At 42.6% G+C, this 19,466-nt stretch overlaps 1 protein-coding gene across 2 annotated transcripts; it reads right to left on the bottom strand.

The window, feature by feature from the left end:
- Positions 1 to 15: 15 nt before the first annotated feature.
- arpin (actin related protein 2/3 complex inhibitor) lies at positions 16 to 11,277 on the bottom strand. 2 transcript variants are annotated; one of them, XM_023955483.1, is made up of 6 exons: positions 10,951 to 11,277; positions 8,374 to 8,449; positions 7,492 to 7,624; positions 4,948 to 5,154; positions 4,654 to 4,820; positions 16 to 804 (listed from the first exon to the last, which is right to left on the bottom strand). In XM_023955483.1, exons 1-6 carry the CDS (start codon positions 11,040 to 11,042, stop codon positions 796 to 798), a joined length of 684 nt encoding a protein of 227 aa, XP_023811251.1. In that variant the 5' UTR covers positions 11,043 to 11,277; the 3' UTR covers positions 16 to 795. The 2 variants fall into 2 exon arrangements, with proteins under 2 accessions (XP_023811251.1, XP_023811252.1); XM_023955484.1 differs by lacking the exon at positions 10,951 to 11,277 and adding an exon at positions 10,833 to 10,924.
- Between the last annotated feature and the right edge of the window lie 8,189 nt (positions 11,278 to 19,466).

The following is a 19,466-nucleotide window of genomic DNA, read 5'->3' as shown; positions in this document are numbered from 1 at the left end:
CGTTACTGAAACAAATTAGAAAAGTATTACTTTATTTGGACAGAAAGAAAAGTTTATTTGTATAAAATAATACATGTGCAACACAAGGTATTTTATAAAAGGTCTAAACCACCAACATGTTAAATACAGAATAAGAGTAACCATACATGCTCAACCAAAATATTGTGAACATTTTTTCATGTAACCCTTTTGCTGTCATAGGCACTTTAACCCTTGTGCTATCTTAGATGACCCCCCCCCCCTTCCATTGACGTGTTCTCCCTACCATGACAAAGGTGGATGAAGGTGGAAAGATTTCATGTAATCTATGGACACCAGTGAAGATCACAAATCAGTGAAGAAAAAAGGTTCAGGGCACTGTCTAGTGGGTCTAGATGACCCAACTCCCATTGTTAAAGTGCCTAGGATAGCACAAGGGTAACTACAGAACATTTTTACAATATCATCACAATTATTCAGGAAGAAACTCCTTTCAAACTTTGGTCTAGCAAGTTAAATCCAACTGAGCATGTGAAGTACACCTCACGACGAAAACGTACATCTAGAAATGAGAACCTTTATTTTTGATATGGTGATCATTTTCTAATCAGTTTGGTACAGTCCCAGCACAGAAAGAGCAGCATTACTGTGATAAGCATTTACTGTTGTGACAGAGAGCGCCCCCATCAGACTGGAATGTCTTGGAAACGGTTGGTTTGAAAATGCAGGCAGACCTCAGGTTGTCTTTTGGATTACAGCCCGGACGGGACTGACGGAGAAAAGTTTATGGTCCACCTGAGGACAGACGTGGTCTCCTCAGTCATCCTGAGAGAGAAGGAGAGATGAGTTAAAGTCCCTTCAGCCGGCAGCGTGGGAAATTTCTTCTCCACATTTGACCATCTGGTGCAGGGGTGGAGAACTCGCGGCTCATCATATTTTCTACATACTGTGCCTCATTTCATAGCTTTTCCCTCTAAAAACACACACTCAAATCCATCAGAGGGAATTAAAAATAATTAATAATGAAAGTAAACATTTGATGTGCGTGCAGACTGTTACCCTCATGGTCAAAATGGCTTAATTCAGAGAATAAAGATAAACACAGGACGTTTCTGGAAGAACGGGAAGATTCTTACTTTTTTACTGAATGGAATAGCAAGTCACTATGTTTATCATTAAGAGCTTTTGGAAGAAGCAAAATAGTTCATGGCAGAAAAGAACAAAACGTATCCCGGAGAAAATGAAAAAGTCTTCCTGATCTGACACAAATTGTCTCCATTATTAACAGGTTGAAGCTTTTAAAAAGTGCACATTCAAAACGGCAATCATTCCACTGTCCTTCTTTGCTGAGCTCACAGCAGAAGGCTGCAATCAAAATGAATAAAGTGCAGTACGTGACGTTGCTTGCTGGACTGAAACTTTACTTTGTGGTTTGAGGATCTGCAGCAGAAACGACCACAGATGACTTTTCTCATGGATCCTTTAATGCAGAGACGGACAACCTGAGATCCCCGCTTGTCACTGATGAGGCAGTGAGAGAACCGGAGATGATTGAGCTGAAATCTCTCTGAAAGAAGGCCCTGTTACGTTTTGGAGAACAGAGAAATCCCCGTGTGTAAAAGAGCTGCTCTCAATCTGCTGTCGATGTTCTCCTCAATATATGTCTGCCAGTTCCTGTTTATTACCTTGAAACACGTGAAATCAAGACATCGGTCTGTTCTGACCGACACTCACGTAAAGGAATTATCAGAGAGGCTACAAATGGCCTGGGGGTTAGCCCCGCCTTCAGCCCCTAAGACTCATTGGAAGTGGGGAATCTTGGGTGTAAAACCGTGAGTCAGGGGGCTGTGAGCAGAAGTGAGGTTCATGCTGTTTGGGTGTGTGTTTAAATAAATGGGATCTGGACCTGGACAGGAGAGACACCAGTAGCTCTCTAATGCAGCTAGTTAGTCAGCAGCTCATCGCTTGTTTGCCTGCTGGATTACTGTATGAGTTGAGTCATTTCAATATTTTTAATATTATTATTAATATTCCATCAATTATCAGCTATTCACGCAAAAAATGAATCATTTGTTTTTAAATAACATAAAAAGTTATAAAAGCATTTTTTTAATGAAGGTTAAAATTCATTTATGCTACACACATCTGAAATGTAATGTATTTAATGTTTTTATTGTGAATCTGAATTACTTAGACACCAGAAGGATGCTCTGTCCAGATGTTTGTGTATTTGTTGGTGTAAGGGTCATTGAAAGAGGAATGTTGATGAGTTATAAAGAATTACCAGTTCAATACTGTTGGATGAATGGTGAAATATTCAGTTTTTATCATCATAAATCTGACTTCAGAGGAGTCAGTGCCTCACCAGCCATCAACCTCACTGCACGTCACTGAGTAGTTGTGTGTGTCAGAGAGAGGCAGAGAAAAGAGTGAGATATAGTGTGTGTGTGTGTGTGTGTGTGAGATGAGAGAGAGGTGCCTGTGTGTGTGGAGGGGGTATCTGACCTCCAGGGTAGTCGCTGTGTTAACTCTGGCTAAGCTGCATTTGATGTGTGTATTGAGGGTGGACGCTTTCCTTGAAATAAACAAGTAAAATACTTGCTGGGAAATAATATGGGAAATAATAAGGATTTAATTGCGTGTTTGTGTGCGCACATCTTGGCAGGTCAGTGTGTGGTGTGGCTCTTTGACTCTCACAGTGTAAAACTTCGGCTCTTGGTGTCAAACTTGTTCGCCAACCCTGGTCTGGTGGTTTAACGCTCCCAATTTAACCTGTAATGATGAAAGTCATGCCTTTTTTCAACCACAGATTTGAACCTGCCACTCTCAAACTGGACACTCTCCCAACAGACCAGGGTGTGAATCCTCTGCTTTACAGTTTTTCTCCATTGGTTTGGCTCATTTCTTGAAACAGAAATTACATTCTGAAAACTCTAAGATCATTTGGCAAAACAGTCTTACAGTTCAGCACAACACTATAGCTCACTTGCAAAATCTAATAAATCTCCCAAAACTGTTCACTCATGCTTCAAAACTAAATTCCTTTCCCATGTAAAGAGTCAGTGCCACCAAAATGGTAAATATCCTTCTCAATTGGTTTGGCTCATTTCTTGATCAGACCGGACGTTCTCAACACTCTTGGTGCGTTTGCCAAAATAATGTGGATGGTTCGGTACAACACCATGGTTCACCTGCAAAAGCTCCTCTCCCAAAACAATTCACTCATGTGTCAAAATTAAATTTCCTTCTCATTCAAACAGTCAGTGCCTCCAAAATACTTTGTCCCTTTGGCATTGTGTAAGCACTGCAAGTCAAAATGATTAGATGTTTTGCTGCCCCCTTCTGTTTGATTAGGGCAAAGCCTGTTTTTGGCTAATCAAAGCCTAGTAGGAGCTGCAAAGTCTTATTTGACCCTTTAGAAAATGTTGATGCTGCTTCACATTCGTTACATTGTTATTTTCATAACAAAGCTTGTAGGACTTGATTTGAAAATAAACGACTTCCTGTGTCAAACCGGATCATTTCAGTGCAGCTAATGCATTCCTACCAAAGGTTTGAAGAACACAAGACAAAAAAGCATTTACTTTTGTTCTATCTTAGGTCTACTTTGGTAAGCTGGCATTCTTTTTCTTACTTATTACTGCTGTTAGCCTGAAGATAAACATGAATTCAGTGGTTTATGATCCAGTTGAAAAAGTATATAAAGAATAAGTAAATTTATTTAGCAACTCCCCTCTGGATAACTATTAACCATTATTGTGAAGCAAGAGATATGTGCTTCAAATAAACCAAACGATCAGAAAAGATCAGACTTTTTACCAAAGTTTTGCCTCGTACATGATCTCTGTGCATTCTGGAGGAAGTGTAGAGTGAATAAGGCCTCTGGATATCAGCAGGGATGTAAAAACCTTTACATCATTTATCTCACTGCACCTCAGCCATAAATGTATAAACGTAACTAATATAAATGAAATCAATGCTAGTTTAGGAACTCTTACCACTATTGAGGGGTAAAAGAGCCACATGTGGCTCTGGTGTAGGGTCTTCTGCCCCCCAGCCGGGTCCAAAAATCAAATTCAGTGCCGAGAAACAAATCAGTGCAAAGTTTGATCCCACTGTTTTGGCATTCTGTTTTTGGAGCGTTAAATAAAACCCAAAATCCCACGTTTGATTTAGCTACTGGTGCTTTCAATCAAAACTAGATTTACAGATTTGGATTTGATTATTGAGAGCTGAACTGTTGATAAAATAAGACCCAAAAAAAAGAAATATGTTCTTCAGGGTTATTCTTTCAGTGCAGGTCTTTGATAAATGTGACTGTCTATCTGCTTCACTGGAACATGAAACCTTACATGGCAGAAAAGCCCTCAGCAATCATCTATGCTTTGCACTGGGACAGAGATCTGTGACAGGAAGTCCTTCTTCATGAAGACGGACAAGCATGGAGTTTGTGACAAGACCTCAAGAGCTTTAAACCCTAACCCTGCTGTTATTCAGATCTTTGTTCTGCTTCAGATCCATATTTCTCATGAGTCTGACTCTATATGTGACAAGAAACATTTTCCTTTCCTAAAAAAAGTCTCTGGGACATCATTCTTAGGACTATCATGCTAAAGCAGACGGATGCAGACTCTTTCCATGAAAAGTTCGATGTGGTTCAGGTTTGGTTCTCACCCATTCGTCCTCCTCTGCTCCTTCTCCTCCTCCGGTCTGGGGTTTCTGAGAGCTGCCGACGTTTGCCTTGTTGGCCATGACCTTGTCAGTCCATGACGCTCCAGCCCTCTCATCTCCGGCAAAGTTGCACTTTGTTACCGTTCCACCATCCACTTTGGCCAGAGAGACTGGAGAAGGAGATTTTTGGAGAATCTTTCCTGATCTGGAGCAGCCATGTTTAAAGGTGTACAGCAAACTGTCAGAACAGCTTGATGTCTGAGACTTCTACAGGGATGCAGTCGCATCCAGACTCACATATGAAGGGGCCGTTCCCTCTGGTCTTCAGCCGGACCTCCTGCCCCGTCTGCAGCTCCGTTTTGTCCATCTCTGACTCTGGGTACCAGAAGGCCCAGGTCCCGGCGGGTCCGTGCTTGTGGGTTATCTTGATCAGCTCGGGTTTGTTCACCATGGCTGAGAGCTGACTCTCACTCAGAATGTCCGACTCGCCTTTGGCCTCCACCTCTGTGTGCAGAAGGAGGCAAAGTGAGCAGCTTTCCTTTGCATTAGGACAAAGGGGTTTTGGGGGAGGGGTGGCCAAACCAGGAGGGTTTTGGGGAGGGGTGGCCAAACCAGGAGGTCTGGGGTTTCTGGCCTTTGTAATATGCTATTTCCAGTTTTACTAGTGATGCTGCAAAAGAACCAAACCTGTTCTGCTGTTTCACTTGCAGGCAGATACATTTTGTGAAGAACCACCCTTTTTAGGAGGATTTTGGACGTAGTCAACCAACAACATATGTCAAATGACAGACAACCAGTGAAGGTTTGAAAAGTGAAGCTGAGATGATGTTTTGATGTTGTGTGTCACATTTACAGCATCGTGGCGTGTCAGAAAAGCAGAGCCTGGTTAATAAAGAGCTGAAAAATCCACACAAGCGTTGTTCTTTACAAATACAAATGTGCTAAAACTCTGATAGAGAACAACAAGGTTCTCTCCCAGATGGACTAAAGGTTTTTAAACCCACACAGCTTTAAGAGACATTAAGTAGAACCCTACAAGCAAACTGATAGAACAGCATCTGCCAGAAATGATCTATCTGCATGAACAGAACATCAACTGTATATGAGATCTGGACTGAGAGACCCCTTCCCTTTGGGTTCCAAATAGAAGGTACCAGCTATTTGTCAGAATACCCATTAACGTTTTTAAACATATTCTTGAGAATCCTAATGTTTTTTAATGGTATTTTTTTCTATAGTGCAGTTATTCAAGAAACAAAGTGAAGTGGTATGGTGAGGCTTTCCAACAAGTTCACTCCTTTCAGGGCGGCTGTGGTGCAGCGGTAGGGCAGTCGACCTCTGATCGGAAGAATGCAGGTTCGATTCCCTCCTTACCCAGCCATGTGTCGAAGTGTCCTTGGACAAGACACCGAACCCCACCTTGGTGGAAGGTTGGCGCCAGTGTTTGGCAGCAGAGCCGCCATCAGTGTGTGAATGAGCCAGTGACTGTGAAGCGCTTTGGGCCTTTATAAGTATACGCCATTTGGCATTTACTCCTGAATGGCAAAAACGATTGCCATAGAAAGTAGACTCGGACCATGGGACTGATTCCAACTTGGCGGTGTCTGTATCGTGTAAAAATGATTACTGACTTGACTTCATGCTGAGCTGGAAGTGAGCTTTTTTTCTCTGGGTGATGTCACACTCAGTCAATCCAGTTCTCATAGACGGTCAATGGAACATAACCAGATTCTGATCAGAACTCATGGAGCTTCACCTCTGCTTCTCATCTGATTGGCTCACATGGTACCTTCCCCACGATATGAGTTTCATCTCTTTGTCTGTTTTACCAATTGTGTTAAATATGTCATTTAAGCGTGTTTTTCTGCTCATGGTTTGAATCAACAACTCCATGTTTTCATGCATCTGAATGTTGTTGTCGTTGAATCGTTGAAAAGTATCAGAAATTTTCCATAATCTATGACATTGAAATGAACTTCATCATGTGGCTCCATCAGACCTCCACCTCTCTCTGAAGGTTTAAGTGTGAAGCAGCTGGAGAAGAATCAGCTCCTCCAGTCTGAGGCCATGGTCTTCAGGCAGAAGAAGGTTAACCCTTTAAGCCTGGAAATGTCACCAGCGACGCCTAAATAACACACGCAACCTACACGACCAACACAAAGCTGCATTTCTAAGTCACAATCAGATGGTTTACGTTGATTGCATAAACCAGAATCAGAAGCCTTTATTGTCATTTTGCATTATACAATGAAATTGTATCAGCCTTGGAGTTCAATTTAATTCAATTCAATTGTATTTGTATAGCCCAAATTCACAACAAAAGTCGACTCAATGGGCTTCGTACCAGTAATTGTAAAGTAAACATACAATCAAAAGGATCATAAATGGATAGAATTTAACAGGATAATACTAACCTTTAACTAAACAGATTAAACTAAACTTGACATCCCTGCCCTTAGACCCTCCTTCGCGGAGTGGTGATCCTAAAAATTTAAATCAAAATCTGTACAAGTAACCAATAAAAATACAAGTATAAAAATAGATAAAGTGGAGCATAAATACATATTGTGTGTGGACGTAGATGAAAATCAGTTATTGCACACAGAAGTTGTCAATTTGGAGCAGAGTGGGAAGTTCTGCTGCATAATGCAGTGTGTAGAGTGTGTGTAAACAGTAGTGGAATGTGTGTAGAACAGAGTGGGGTGTAGTTAGTGGAAGTATGTGTGTTCCATATGAACAGCTGAGGGATGGAGACTGACTGACGGAGCCTCTGCAAAGGCGTGCTCTTCCAAACCCAGACTGCTGACCATGTGATCACAGATGAGAAGGTGCTGGACTCACTGTAGGAGGACATGAGGAAGCCGGTGTTGACCTTCTTGGTGTCACTGAAATTTGGCTCCACCTCCTTCCCGCTGGCATCGAACTTCCTCTGGCTAATGCGTCCAGGTTTGATGTACAGCACGTAGAAACGAAACTGGCAAAAACAGAGAAGAACGTCTGCATTTCCTTCAGGGCGATTGTCATTACTGCTGCTCAGTGCACAGAAATCAGAGCTCTTGCAGTTTAACAGAAAACTGGTTGTTGGCCCAGAGTCTGTCCTTGTGCACCTGAAGTGACCCACCTCCTTTTCCCTGTACCCCTGAGAGGAGGAGCAGGGACCTCAAATACAGGTTCCCACAAAGGTAAGACCAAGCACAGGACATCTGAATGTTCTCCCTCTTCTTTCTGTGCTTCAGAGGAACTGGACCGTTCTGAACGGAACAAGCTCCTCGGACGAGCAGGTTCACGTTCCTTAAATGTTCATAGATCTAGACATTTGTTGGATCTTCTACCATTTGGTTGCCATGGTAGCCTTATCTCTGCTGCTCAGCTCACTCTAAAAACAGAGGTTGTACTTTGAACTCTCTGTTCATTCATAATAAGAGATTCTTCCAGACATCAATTCCCATGCTTTTCCTCAGATGGTCCAAAACCAGCAGCTTCATCATTTAGAAGTTGGAAGTTTCTTCTAACCTAGCTGTCCACATGTCCTGAACCTTAAGCAGGAGTGCCTGCAGCTTCTTGTCCTCGCCTTATCAGGATCAAATCAGAATTCATGAAGGAAAAACTCTATTGTCCGTCATGTTTGTTGCAGATGAAGCAAAATAATCTTGTAGAACGCCAACATTTCTCCAGAACAGACCAAACAGCTCAGAGACAGCCTGCATGGACTCACTGCAGTACCTTCTGACCGCTGGCATCACTGATCGAGTGTCTGGAAACATCCAGCAGCGTTCCCTCCAGAAGAACACCAGGCCCGCTGCAGAAAGAACAACAAAACCCAGAAAAAACGTTTAGGATTTGATGGAATTCAACAACCATTCCAACTAACTGGCTTTATTTCTCAAATAAACTGTAAATCGAAGTCAAGGGTAAAATACTGACACTGTTTCCTTTGGGACCCCATTTCCTTTTGACAAACCCGAAGAAGGCCAACGCAGCTCTTTGGCTCCGCCCCCAAATGTCAGAAGACAGTGAAATCAAAACCTCCGTCTTTTATATAATCGCATTTATCACGGTTAATTAACTACAGACAAATCAGGCTTTATCCTGGGGCCAATTCTATTCAATATCTACAAGCTCCCACTGGCCCACGTTATAAAGAACAACATAATTAGTTACCATTACTATGCAGATGACAGACAGATATATATTGTGACACCTGGGGGGTATTCCAGGAAGCATGTTTAAACTAGCCTGACTTTGAGCCTGAACTCTGGCTGAAATCCGCCTGAACTTGCTTACTCTGGGTATGTCGGTTCCAAAAGACCGGATATGAGTTAGCGTAATTACGCTCGACTTGGTAACCCTGGGTTAACGCACGGTACATAAAGACATTCTCAATAGATCGCCGATTTCTGGAGTCACCATGGAAACGCGTGGAGAAAAAAAAAGAAAGCGCGACACTTGAGACGGAAGTGAGACGGAGTCTGAGATTTTAATGACGGCGGTTAAAAATTATAAGTCCATCAAAAAAGTAACACGGCTGAAAAATAATTTCAATAATTTAGTTACATTTATTCAAACTCAATAATTGTTTATTCAACTCAAATTTACGTATTTATCTAACTAAATGTCACATTACTCCATTAATCTTTTTTCCATCTTAATTACTTATATTTCTTGAACTTTCATATGTCTAAGTTTGAGCCGGCAGATATGCTCATTTTTACAACAATAAAAAGAACGGGAAAAAAAATGCACCGAGTGCAAAAACTCACTAAAGAATTTTCCATCACTGTCATAACAGCACTAAGCGGTAGAGGTGCTATATAAACTCATCATCCTATCCTTTACTCTCACTCATGGTGCAGAGACTTAAGCCTAGTAGGACAAAATAACTCGGCCAAACACGGTGAAACACAGTAAAACAGCTAAACAACTAAACACATTTTGTAAAAAACCCACACTTAAACCAAAATCCGTCCAGACAGGCAAAGGGAATGATATCCCAGAATCCCTTGCGGTGCCGATCTAACAGCAGCACCAAAGTTACACCTACTTAATTGAATTAATTTGAACGAAAGGAAAATAGCTGTCTGAAAACTACGTGTAATTTTTAACAAAAAATTTCTAACAAAAAAATGATTTATCTTAACTGAAGCAAATAATTACGTTAGATCAAAGTTAAAAAGTTTATCTTTCCAACATCCATATGTGGTCTTATCACCCTCTCATGGTGGAAAAAGTATTATCTGAGCTTTTTCATCCACTAAATCATCTTCAAATGGACACGCCATGCTGCTTCACCTCTCTGAAAACAAACTAACCTTCAACTAAACCTGCTCCGGACCAGGTTATTTTCAGAGCATGAGTTGCCATGGTAACTTGACCTACCCTGAAACATAGCTCCATTTCTGGAACCGAAAGCTGAGGTCATCAACTTTCTTAGCCTCAAACTTATCGTGGGAGCTAGCATAACCTGCTTTCTGGAATACCCCCCTGAAGACCGAGGCCCTGTACAGGCTCCTGGTAAATGCATTGAGTACATTCATGACTGGAACTTACTTTAGTTAAACAAAACAAAACTGAGGTTGTTGTCTTTGGGGCTAAAGAAAACAGTTGAGAGACAGAGCTTCAATCTACTCATCCAACAACTACCAACTAGGCAAAAAACCTGGGTGTCGTGATGGACACAGACCTAAATTTTGATAAACACATTAAAGCAGTCACAAAATCTGCTTACTATTATATCAAAAATATTTCAAGAATTAAAGATCTGATGTTTAATCAGGACCTGGAAAAACTAGTTTGTGCAGTCATCTCTAGTGGTGACAGTGTTTTTACAGGACTACCAAAACAATCAATAGAGAAACTGCAGCTTGTTCAGAACTCGGCTGCTCGGATTCTCGCAAGGACCTAAAAGTAGAACACATAAGTCCAGATCTGAGGTCTTTGCATTGGCTGTTGCTGGTTTATAAAGCTTTGAATGGTTTAGCACCAAAATACATGACTGACCTCCTGACCCAGGATGTACCAGCCAGACCTCTCCGGTCATTTGGATCCAGTCTTTGGTCAGTTCTAGAGTCAACACTAGACAGACATGGAGAAGCTGCATCCAGCTTCTATTCTAGAAAAGACTTCCAGAAAGCCTTAGATCATCTGAAACACTCAGATTATTTAAATCCAGGTTAGAGACCCACCTGTTCATTACATCAGCAATTTCTCTGCTGTTTTCTTGGAGAAACTGATCAAATCTGGTTACATCTTCTTCAGAGTTTGGTGCTCCCGTCCACCTAACCAAACAAACCCAGGACCTACCTTTCATAGGCAGACGGCGACCACACCCAGTCCAGCTTCTCATTGTGTACCGGTTTGTTCTGTAAAGACTTGTTGTCATAAATTCTACTCATTTTCCTTGAAAATCCAAACTTTTCGGGTTTTTTTCTTTCTTCATTAATTTTCTTTTCCTGTTTCCAAACTTCCGCTTCCCGGTTAACCACGGGGTACGTTCGATTTTAACTCCGCATCCTCCAAGACGACGAGATGCAACGGCACTGAAACTGCAATTATACAATTTATTATTATTAATCAATGGGAGTGTTTTACAATGAAAATTTATGAATCCACTTTCGTCTGATGATGAAAACGTTGGTTTATTCCATATAAAATACATTTGAATCGCCAATCTAGTGAGCAATAAGATCTATCGCTAAAGGAGACATCACGTGATTCCCCATGGGAGGAGAGCACCGCCATCTTGGTGAGGTGAAGTCACTGCTGCAGTGCATGCACGTGAACACATTTTTTGCAAAATGCCACTTCATTGTGCGGGTTTCAACTGCCAAAATCGAAGAAATGAGTCCTAGAAGGAGGAAGGCGTAACATTTCACAGGTAAGTATTTTAATTTTTTTCTTTTAATGTTCCAGGGGCTTCATTAACAGTACACATGTTTTCGTGCATGATGCTGCAGGGCTATTATCAACATGCTACATGATGCACGTATAATTTGCTGTCGACTTAAATGTACATTTTATTTTGTTAAACCTATATACAGTATACTAGGACTAGGCTATATCTTATAGTAATATAGATTTATACACTTATGACTCAGAGACTGAACTTTTCTTTCAGGTTCTATGGGCGGACATGGTGCAGCGGTAGGGCGCTTGACCCATGAGCATAAGATTGCAGGTTCGTTTCCCGCTTGCACGCCCATGAGTCGAAGTGTCTTTGGGCAAGACACTGAACCCCATGGTGTCAATATAGTGTCTAAAGAATTGCGCATCAAAACCTCAAATCTGAGAATCAAAATGCATAAATTGAGAACCAAAACCTATACTTTGAGACCAAAAGCTATAACCCAAAGCACAATCATATTTCTCAGTTCCCGATTTGTTTTCTCGCCATTCTGAAATCCTGTTTTTGAGTTGCAGTTTTATTTTGAAATCGTCTTTTTGAGTATGGAGTCCTATACTGTTCATAATTAAATAAATAAATATTTAATTAAATAAATAAATATGACCTCATGCAAATACACAATCAACCAAAAAATCTCTCATAAATATATAAAAAGATAATGAAATTGTGAAAAACCTGCACACTGATTTTAAATTAGCCATTGTATTATTCAATATATTTCATTTTGCTTTAAAAACCTGTTCATTATTTTAAAACAGGATTTTAAAATATTCATTTTTAATCATGTTGAATATTATTATAATTCAGTCTTTTTTCAGAACCTTGGATTTCAAAATTTAATATTTTCCAAAGTAGCTTTGTTTTTATTTCATGTTGCTGTTTTTCACAATGGCGTATTTATTTCATGAAGAGCTTTTTCAGGAGAATGGGTCTGTCTGTCAATCAAACTAGACAAGGCGGAGACACTTTTGTGATTGGCTACTCCTTTACTCAAACATGAGCAGCAGCACCCTAACTACATCGATCGAAGATGCTTCACCAAACGTTACGGCGCAATGCACACTCCTTGACACTAGGGGGAGTATCCACCTCAACACATCCACAGTGTTACCAGAAATTGGGCAGTTTTGGTTCTAAATTTGCGGATAAAAGTGGCTTTGGGCGAGTGTGCATAATTTGGGTGATTTTCTGGTCGGTTCAGCAATTTTCATCTTCTAATGAACATCTAGTAGTGGCCTAAGTTAGGCTGAGTGGTTGTTGGAGTTCTACTAAGCTTCTATGAACTGGAGTTCCATGAACGCACCATGCCGCGTGTGGGAGGGGCTACCAGCTAATGTTTTTAGCCTGATAGCCACATGGAGCGGTTGCTTGTGCTTATCTCAGTAACAATGCATGGATGCACAATGTACATGGAGAGTGTTAAGATGTCAGAAACGTCATCGCAGGAAAGGTTCAACATTTTCCCTGAGAGGGAAAAATAAACTCAGAGGACCTGATTATAATCATTGTCTCAATGGTGTAAGAATCAGGAGTGTTTCAACCGGGGACTTCGAGACGTGGACGACCGGAGCTCCTCCGTGGTTTGGTCCACTCAAACTACAAAAACAGAGTCGTAGATGTTTGCATCTTCTGCAGCAGACAGATTGTTTGACTCTATTTGATCTCTAATGTCAGCAAAGCCGCGCTGATATTGCTGAAACATGTAATCTCTCTGACTGGCACACCGCAGAGCGGGTATCGAGGAATATGAGTCGATTTCCATGGATGAGCCAATGAGCGTTTAGATCCCGCCCACTTTCACTGATTGACAGAAAGACCCATTCTCCTGAAAAAGCTCTTCATGAAATAAATAAGCCATTGTGAAAAACAGCAACATGAAATAAAAACAAAGCTACTTTGGAAAATATTGATTTTGAAATACGAGCTTCTGAAAAAAGACAGAATTATAATAATATTCCACATGATTAAAAATAAATATTTTAAAATGCTGTTTTATAATAATGAACAGGTTTTTAAAGCCAAAATGAAATATATTGAATAATCTTCTTCTTCTTCCACTTTCGGCTTCTCCCATCAGGGGTCGCCACAGCGAACGAGTCGCATGGTAAATTTGGCAATGTTTTACGCCGGATGCCCTTCCTGACACAACCTTCTCAAACCAGGCTTGGAACCGGCAGAGGTAGAGAAGGGAACAGGGAGCAGCCCGGAGTCGAACCCGGGTTTCACGGACGGAAGGCGCCGCAAACCAGCACGAGCTAAACCGGCTCCCAAATATATTGAATAATATAATGGCTAATTTAAAATCAGTGTGCAGGTTTTTCACAATTTCATGATCTTTTTATATATTTATGAGAGATTTATTGGTTGATTGTGTATTTGCATGAGGTCATATTTGCATGAGGTCATATTTATGTCTACAGCACGTCCCGTCCCGGACGGGACGGGACGTGCTGTAGACTGCTTTATTCAACCACCGGAAACAACTATACCGTCCTGAACTCTCGCTACTGCGCCACCTAGTGGGTCCGCCTCTCATGACGTCTCCCTCACTAGGGTTTTACCCCCAACATGTATAATACCACATCTCCCTTTCTTAAAACAAAACAAAGGGCATTTATACATCTTTACTTATATGACAAAATCAATGACATTCTTTTTTTTCCAAACCATCCCATTCTAATAAACTCAAACATCATTATTTACTCTCTTTGTTTTGTTTTTTAATTTTACAAGTTAAGTCTATCTGGTTTTCTGACCACTCTTCCCGACCTTGTACGGACAGTCTCTGTGATGTTTTCTCCACTGGTCTGTTGGAGCTGGAGTAGGTGTATCTTCTCCCACAGGTTCATCAACAGGTTCGATTCCCTCACCGTCGGTCTGCAGGGGTTGACATAGCCCAGAAATTTGCACTGGCCCACAGGGCCAGTAGTTTTTGAAACTTACTGGCCCTGCCTGAAAGTTACTGGCCCGACACCGCGCATAGCGGGACCCGCCGCTCCGCAGGTGCTTGCAACTTTAGGGGGGTCCGGGGGCATGCCCCCCCGGAAACTTTTAATATGGTGCAATTTGGTGCATTCTGGTGACATCACTTATTTCTACACTTTTCATTGACTGAAAATAGACCATATCAAACTTAAATCTGCTCTAGTCTGTTTCAGATGTTTTGAAGAGAGCACTGCAGTGTAGTAGGTAACACTAGTTCAGAAGTTTTCATGGTGCTTCTAACGGCAAATATCACAATAAATCATAAACCTTAAATGTGTTAAAACAATCTAATGGCAGCTTGAACCATTTAACGAATCAAATAAATCCCTTAATGCATTTGACCAATCGGATGGACGCCTTCACATTGTTGACCAATCAGATGGAGCCCTGTTATGTTAGATGTTTGTAACCTATGTCAACGAGGGTCATTTGGAGTATAATTTTTAAACTGGGAATGGTTATTTGGTTATTTTGCTGTTTGTTTATATACCGCAAATTATATCGTTATCGCAATTTTAATCTCTGATATCGCATATCGCGAGTTTTCCTCATATTGTGCAGGTCTAACTGAGATCATTCAGCTAACTAGAAATACTTACTGCTTACAGTGTTGTAAAGAAAAACAAAATTAAGTAGTTTAACATTCTACTGCATTTGAGTCTGAGATTCAGGTATTTGGAGTTGCCTTTGATTCTTTGACATTCAGCTTAAAGCTTAGTGGATACAGTTTCATCTTCAATGCATTCATTAAATATCTTGCTGTCCATACTACTAATTATACTCCATCCAACATATTCCTTTCTATTCCTGCCATGTCTTCCACATCTCTAACATGCTTCAGTCTCTCTTCAGTGACGGTGTCGGATTTATAATCAAATGTAATAATAACCCACTGGCTTGTGCCTTCGTAGTTGCTGTTTAACATTGTTTTGTATTGAATTGTTACATTCAATAAAGTTTGAAAAAAAAAAGTAGTGAGCGCGTGCCGCGTGGTGCTCGGCAGTGACAGCCGCGCGCGCAGGCGGGAGAGAAGGAGAAGTGATCAAAGGTTTCCCATAGAAACCCTTGAAATCTGAACACAGGACTAGCAGAAAAACTAAATTATGAAGACGAGGTAAATCTACACGTTTTCGCAAAATTTACTTTATTGAAAAAGGTGAAGAATATATAAACCGTTAGATATTTTAGTGGCCCGAGCGGGCAAGTGAAAAGTAAAGTCTTGTGGTCCGTACTGCTCGAAAAACAGGACCGGGCCAGCGGACAAATGGCTATGTCGAGCCCTGGGTCTGCATTGACACCAGGTGGTGTCGGTTTCTTCTCAGTGTGCCCTGGGGCACTTTGATGTGATACAAGCGAGGAGCCTCATGTGCAGAAATCACTGTACCTTGAGTTTTTGCATCTGTGATCCAGACCTCTTCCCAGGAACCAGTGGTTCAAGGTTTCTTGCTTTGTGTCGCTTGTCAAAGGTTCTTGCATCTGTCCACCTCTTCTCCCTTTCTTTGGCTCCCAACGCGTTGTAGTCAGGCAGAGCTGGATCTAACAGGGACGGAAGAGCAGGAACAGTAGTGCGAAGTCGACACCCCATTAACAGCTCAGCTGGACTGTAGCCGTTTTGTAGAGGTGTTGCCCTGTACGCAAGCAAAGCACGGTACGGATCAGATGACTTTTTCAGCTGTCTCTTTACAGTATGTTCAGCGCGTTCGGCCTCTCCCCTACTTTGTGGAAACTTGGGGCTGCTTGTTACATGTTCAAAGCCGTAACATGCTGCAAAAGCCTGAAAATGGCTACCTGAAAACTGTGGCCCGTTATCTGTCACAAGAACCTGAGGAATGCCATGACGTGCAAAAAACGACTTCAGGTGCACCACTACGTCCATGGACCGTGTATATGAGAGCTGTGCAATTTCCACAAAACGGGAAAAACAATCCACAACGAGCAGATATTCTTTGCTGTCAAGTGTGAACAGGTCAGCTCCGAGTCTTTGCCAAGGCCTGTCCGGCATCTGACTTGGCATCAGTGGCTCTTTAACACTGGTTCTCTCTTGGATGCAAGTTCTGCATCTTAACACCATGTCACTTAACTGATTACTGAGCCCCGGCCACCATACTGTTTGTTTGGCCCTTTCCCTGCACTTTGTCACGCCCATGTGTCCTTCATGCAATTTTTCTAACACATCATTACGCAAAGCCGATGGGATGACCAGCCTTGTGCCCCGCAGCAGCAGTCCATCGTGCACTGTAAGTACCGCTCTCTCAGCCCAGTACTGTTTCAACACCCCCTGCAGTCTGTTTTTATCGGGCCACCCATCTCTGCAGAACTCAATCAAGGCAGCACATGCACTGTCTGCTTTCAGATGACCACGAAGGTTGCTCAGATAGTCTCCACTGACAGGAAGGTTGCTGATGACAGAGTCCACATAGATGTTAGTGTCCTCTAGCAGGCTTGCACCTGAGTGTGCTCCTGATGCTCTGAGGGGGGCGCGTGACAGGGCGTCTGCTGTCCATAAATTTTTGCCAGCAACATGTGTGAATTTGTAGTTGTAGCGCATGAGCCTTATTCTAAATCTTTGGAGCCTTTGCATCCTAAATCTAGATCTTTGCATCCTAAATCTTTGGAAGGTCGTCTAGCGCTTTGCCACCCAGCAGACTCACCAAAGGCTTATGGTCAGTTTCCAACTCAAATGATCGGCCCAGAACGAAGCAGCTGAACCTTTCACACGCCCATGATGCAGCCAGCGCCTCTTTCTCCACCTGAGCATATCGCTGCTCAGTCACTGTCATCGCCCTGGATGCATAAGCCACAGGCGCCCACTCAGCCTTGCTTTTCTGCAGCAGAACCGCTCCCAGTCCAAAAGAGGATGCATCAGCGGAGATTTTCAGCTCACTGTTTGTGCATACAGTGTGAGCACTGGTGTTGATGAAAGTTCTGTTTTTACTCTTTCAAAAGATGTCTGCTGCTCTGGCCCCCAGTACCAGTGGTTCTTTTTCAACAGCAGATCCCGCAAAACTTTGTCTTTCTCTGCCAGATTTGGTATGAACCGCCCCAACTGGTTCACCATGCCCAGGAAACTCCTCAGTTCACTGACATTGGTGGGTGCACTCATCTCCTGAACTGCACTTGTCTTTTCTGGGTCTGGCTGGACCCCTGCTGCTGAGATCACATGACCCAAAAATCTGTGATGCCTGCCTTTTGTGCTTTCTCCAGCAACGCATGCAGCCGCACATCGTGCTCTTCCTGGGTCTTGCCCCAAACCAGAATGTCGTCCATGTGACACAGCACACCTGCTATGCCGTTGGTCACCTCAGTCACCATCATTTTCTGAAAATGTTCTGGGGCTGATGCAATGCCAAATGGCAGCCGATTAAAATAGTAGCGCCCAAAAGGTGTTATGAAAGTGGTGTACTTAGCAGACTCCTCCGTTAATGGCACCTGCCAGAAGCCCATGTTGGCATCCAGTTTGCTAAAAACTGTTGCACCAGCTAGCATCCCTAACGTGTGCTCAACGGAAGGCAGGATAAATTTGTCTCTGCAAACTGCTTGGTTCATGTTAGTGAAGTCCACACAGATACGTACTGCACCTGATTTCTTAGGGACCACTACCATCCCTGCACACCATTCAGTGGGATCTTCAACTTTGGTGATGACGCCCATTTTTTCCATGCGGTCTATCTCCTCCTTCACTTTGCCCATGAGAGGTAGTGGGACCCTGCGTGGAGTCTGCAGAGAGAAGGGCACAGCATCTGGTTGCAGTTTGATTGAATATGGCCTCTGCACAAGGCCTAGATCGCTACACAGACGGGGATATAACTGTTTCACCGTCTCCATGGTGATGTTGTTAATTCTGGACACAAGCTGAAGCTGTTTTATAGCTGGTAACCCCAGCAGGGCAGTATGAAGATCCTCCACTACATAAATGTCCTCTGAGGCTGTCATTTTGCCGCTGCGCAGTGTTTCTTTTGCAACCCCCAGGACGTGAAGCACGTTGCCACCTGGTCCAAACAGCAGACGCTTTGGCTTCACCAGATGCTTAGCAGCTTCTCCTCCTGTTATTTCCCGATAAACATCGGCGGGTAGGGCAGTAACATCAGCGCCAGTGTCTATTTTGAAGCACACTTTCTTGTGTCTTACTTGAAACTGCACCGACCATGGGTCTGCACTTGCATCAACAGTTCCTAGAAAAAAGCCTTCTTCCTCTGCAGTCACTGCATTCACAGACTTAATATTGCTTCTGCAAACTTTGCCATAATGTCCTTTTTTCCCACACGTGTGACATGCAGCTTCTTTTGCAGGACATTCTGATTTTGCATGTGAGGGCACCTTCCCACATCTTTTGCAGGTTTGTTTTTGTGCATGAGGTGGACGTGCATTTTGTCTGAACTTGGTCTGCATTTGTGACTGTGTTTGAGCCTTAGCGGGAAATCTGGGCTTTCTGTAGTTCTTAGCTTGAACAGCATCGACATTTGAGCACTTAGCACTGCTGCTTTCTCCTCTTAAGTCTGACTGCTGTCGCCTAACTTCTTCAGATTGCCTAGCTTTTATGATGGCAGTGTCCAGGGTTAGTCTGTCATCTAGGTGTAGCTTTTCAGACAGGGCTATGTTTCTAACCTGTCGCGGATCAGGTCGTCACGTAGCTGTCCATAGTCACAGTGTTCGGCTAGCCCATAAAGCGCCGTTATGAAGGAATCCACAGTTTCTTCCGGCTGCTGCACACGCCGATTAAACTTGGCTCTTTCATAAATGACGTTCTTCTTGGGCACAAAGAATGAGACTAGCCCGGCTTTTACCGCTGCATACTGTTTCCTTTCATCCACTGTTAGCGTTAGCCCTCTCAGCATGTCTTCTGCTTCGTCCCCCATGCAGTAAACCAACGTGTTTACCTGGTTTTCTTCCGATGTCGCGCTTAAGGCCCGTACACACCGGGACGAATATT

Source organism: Oryzias latipes, chromosome 6 (genome assembly GCF_002234675.1).
Source record: "Oryzias latipes chromosome 6, ASM223467v1".
Lineage (NCBI taxonomy): Eukaryota > Metazoa > Chordata > Actinopteri > Beloniformes > Adrianichthyidae > Oryzias > Oryzias latipes.
Note: the sequence above shows the minus strand (reverse complement) of the source record. Positions and strands in the feature narration are given on the sequence as shown.

Bases quoted from the DNA above. Each gene is read 5' to 3' on its own strand.
- arpin (XM_023955483.1), bottom strand. From the start codon at position 11,042: ATGAGTAGAATTTATGACAACAAGTCTTTACAGAACAAACCGGTACAC. The intron at 5,155-7,491 runs GTGAGTCCAGCA...TTCTGCACACAG, and splicing joins CTTCCTCATGTCCTCCTACA to AGGTGGAGGCCAAAGGCGAG. The intron at 4,821-4,947 runs GTGAGTCTGGAT...CTCCTTCTCCAG, and splicing joins AGGGAACGGCCCCTTCATAT to TCTCTCTGGCCAAAGTGGAT.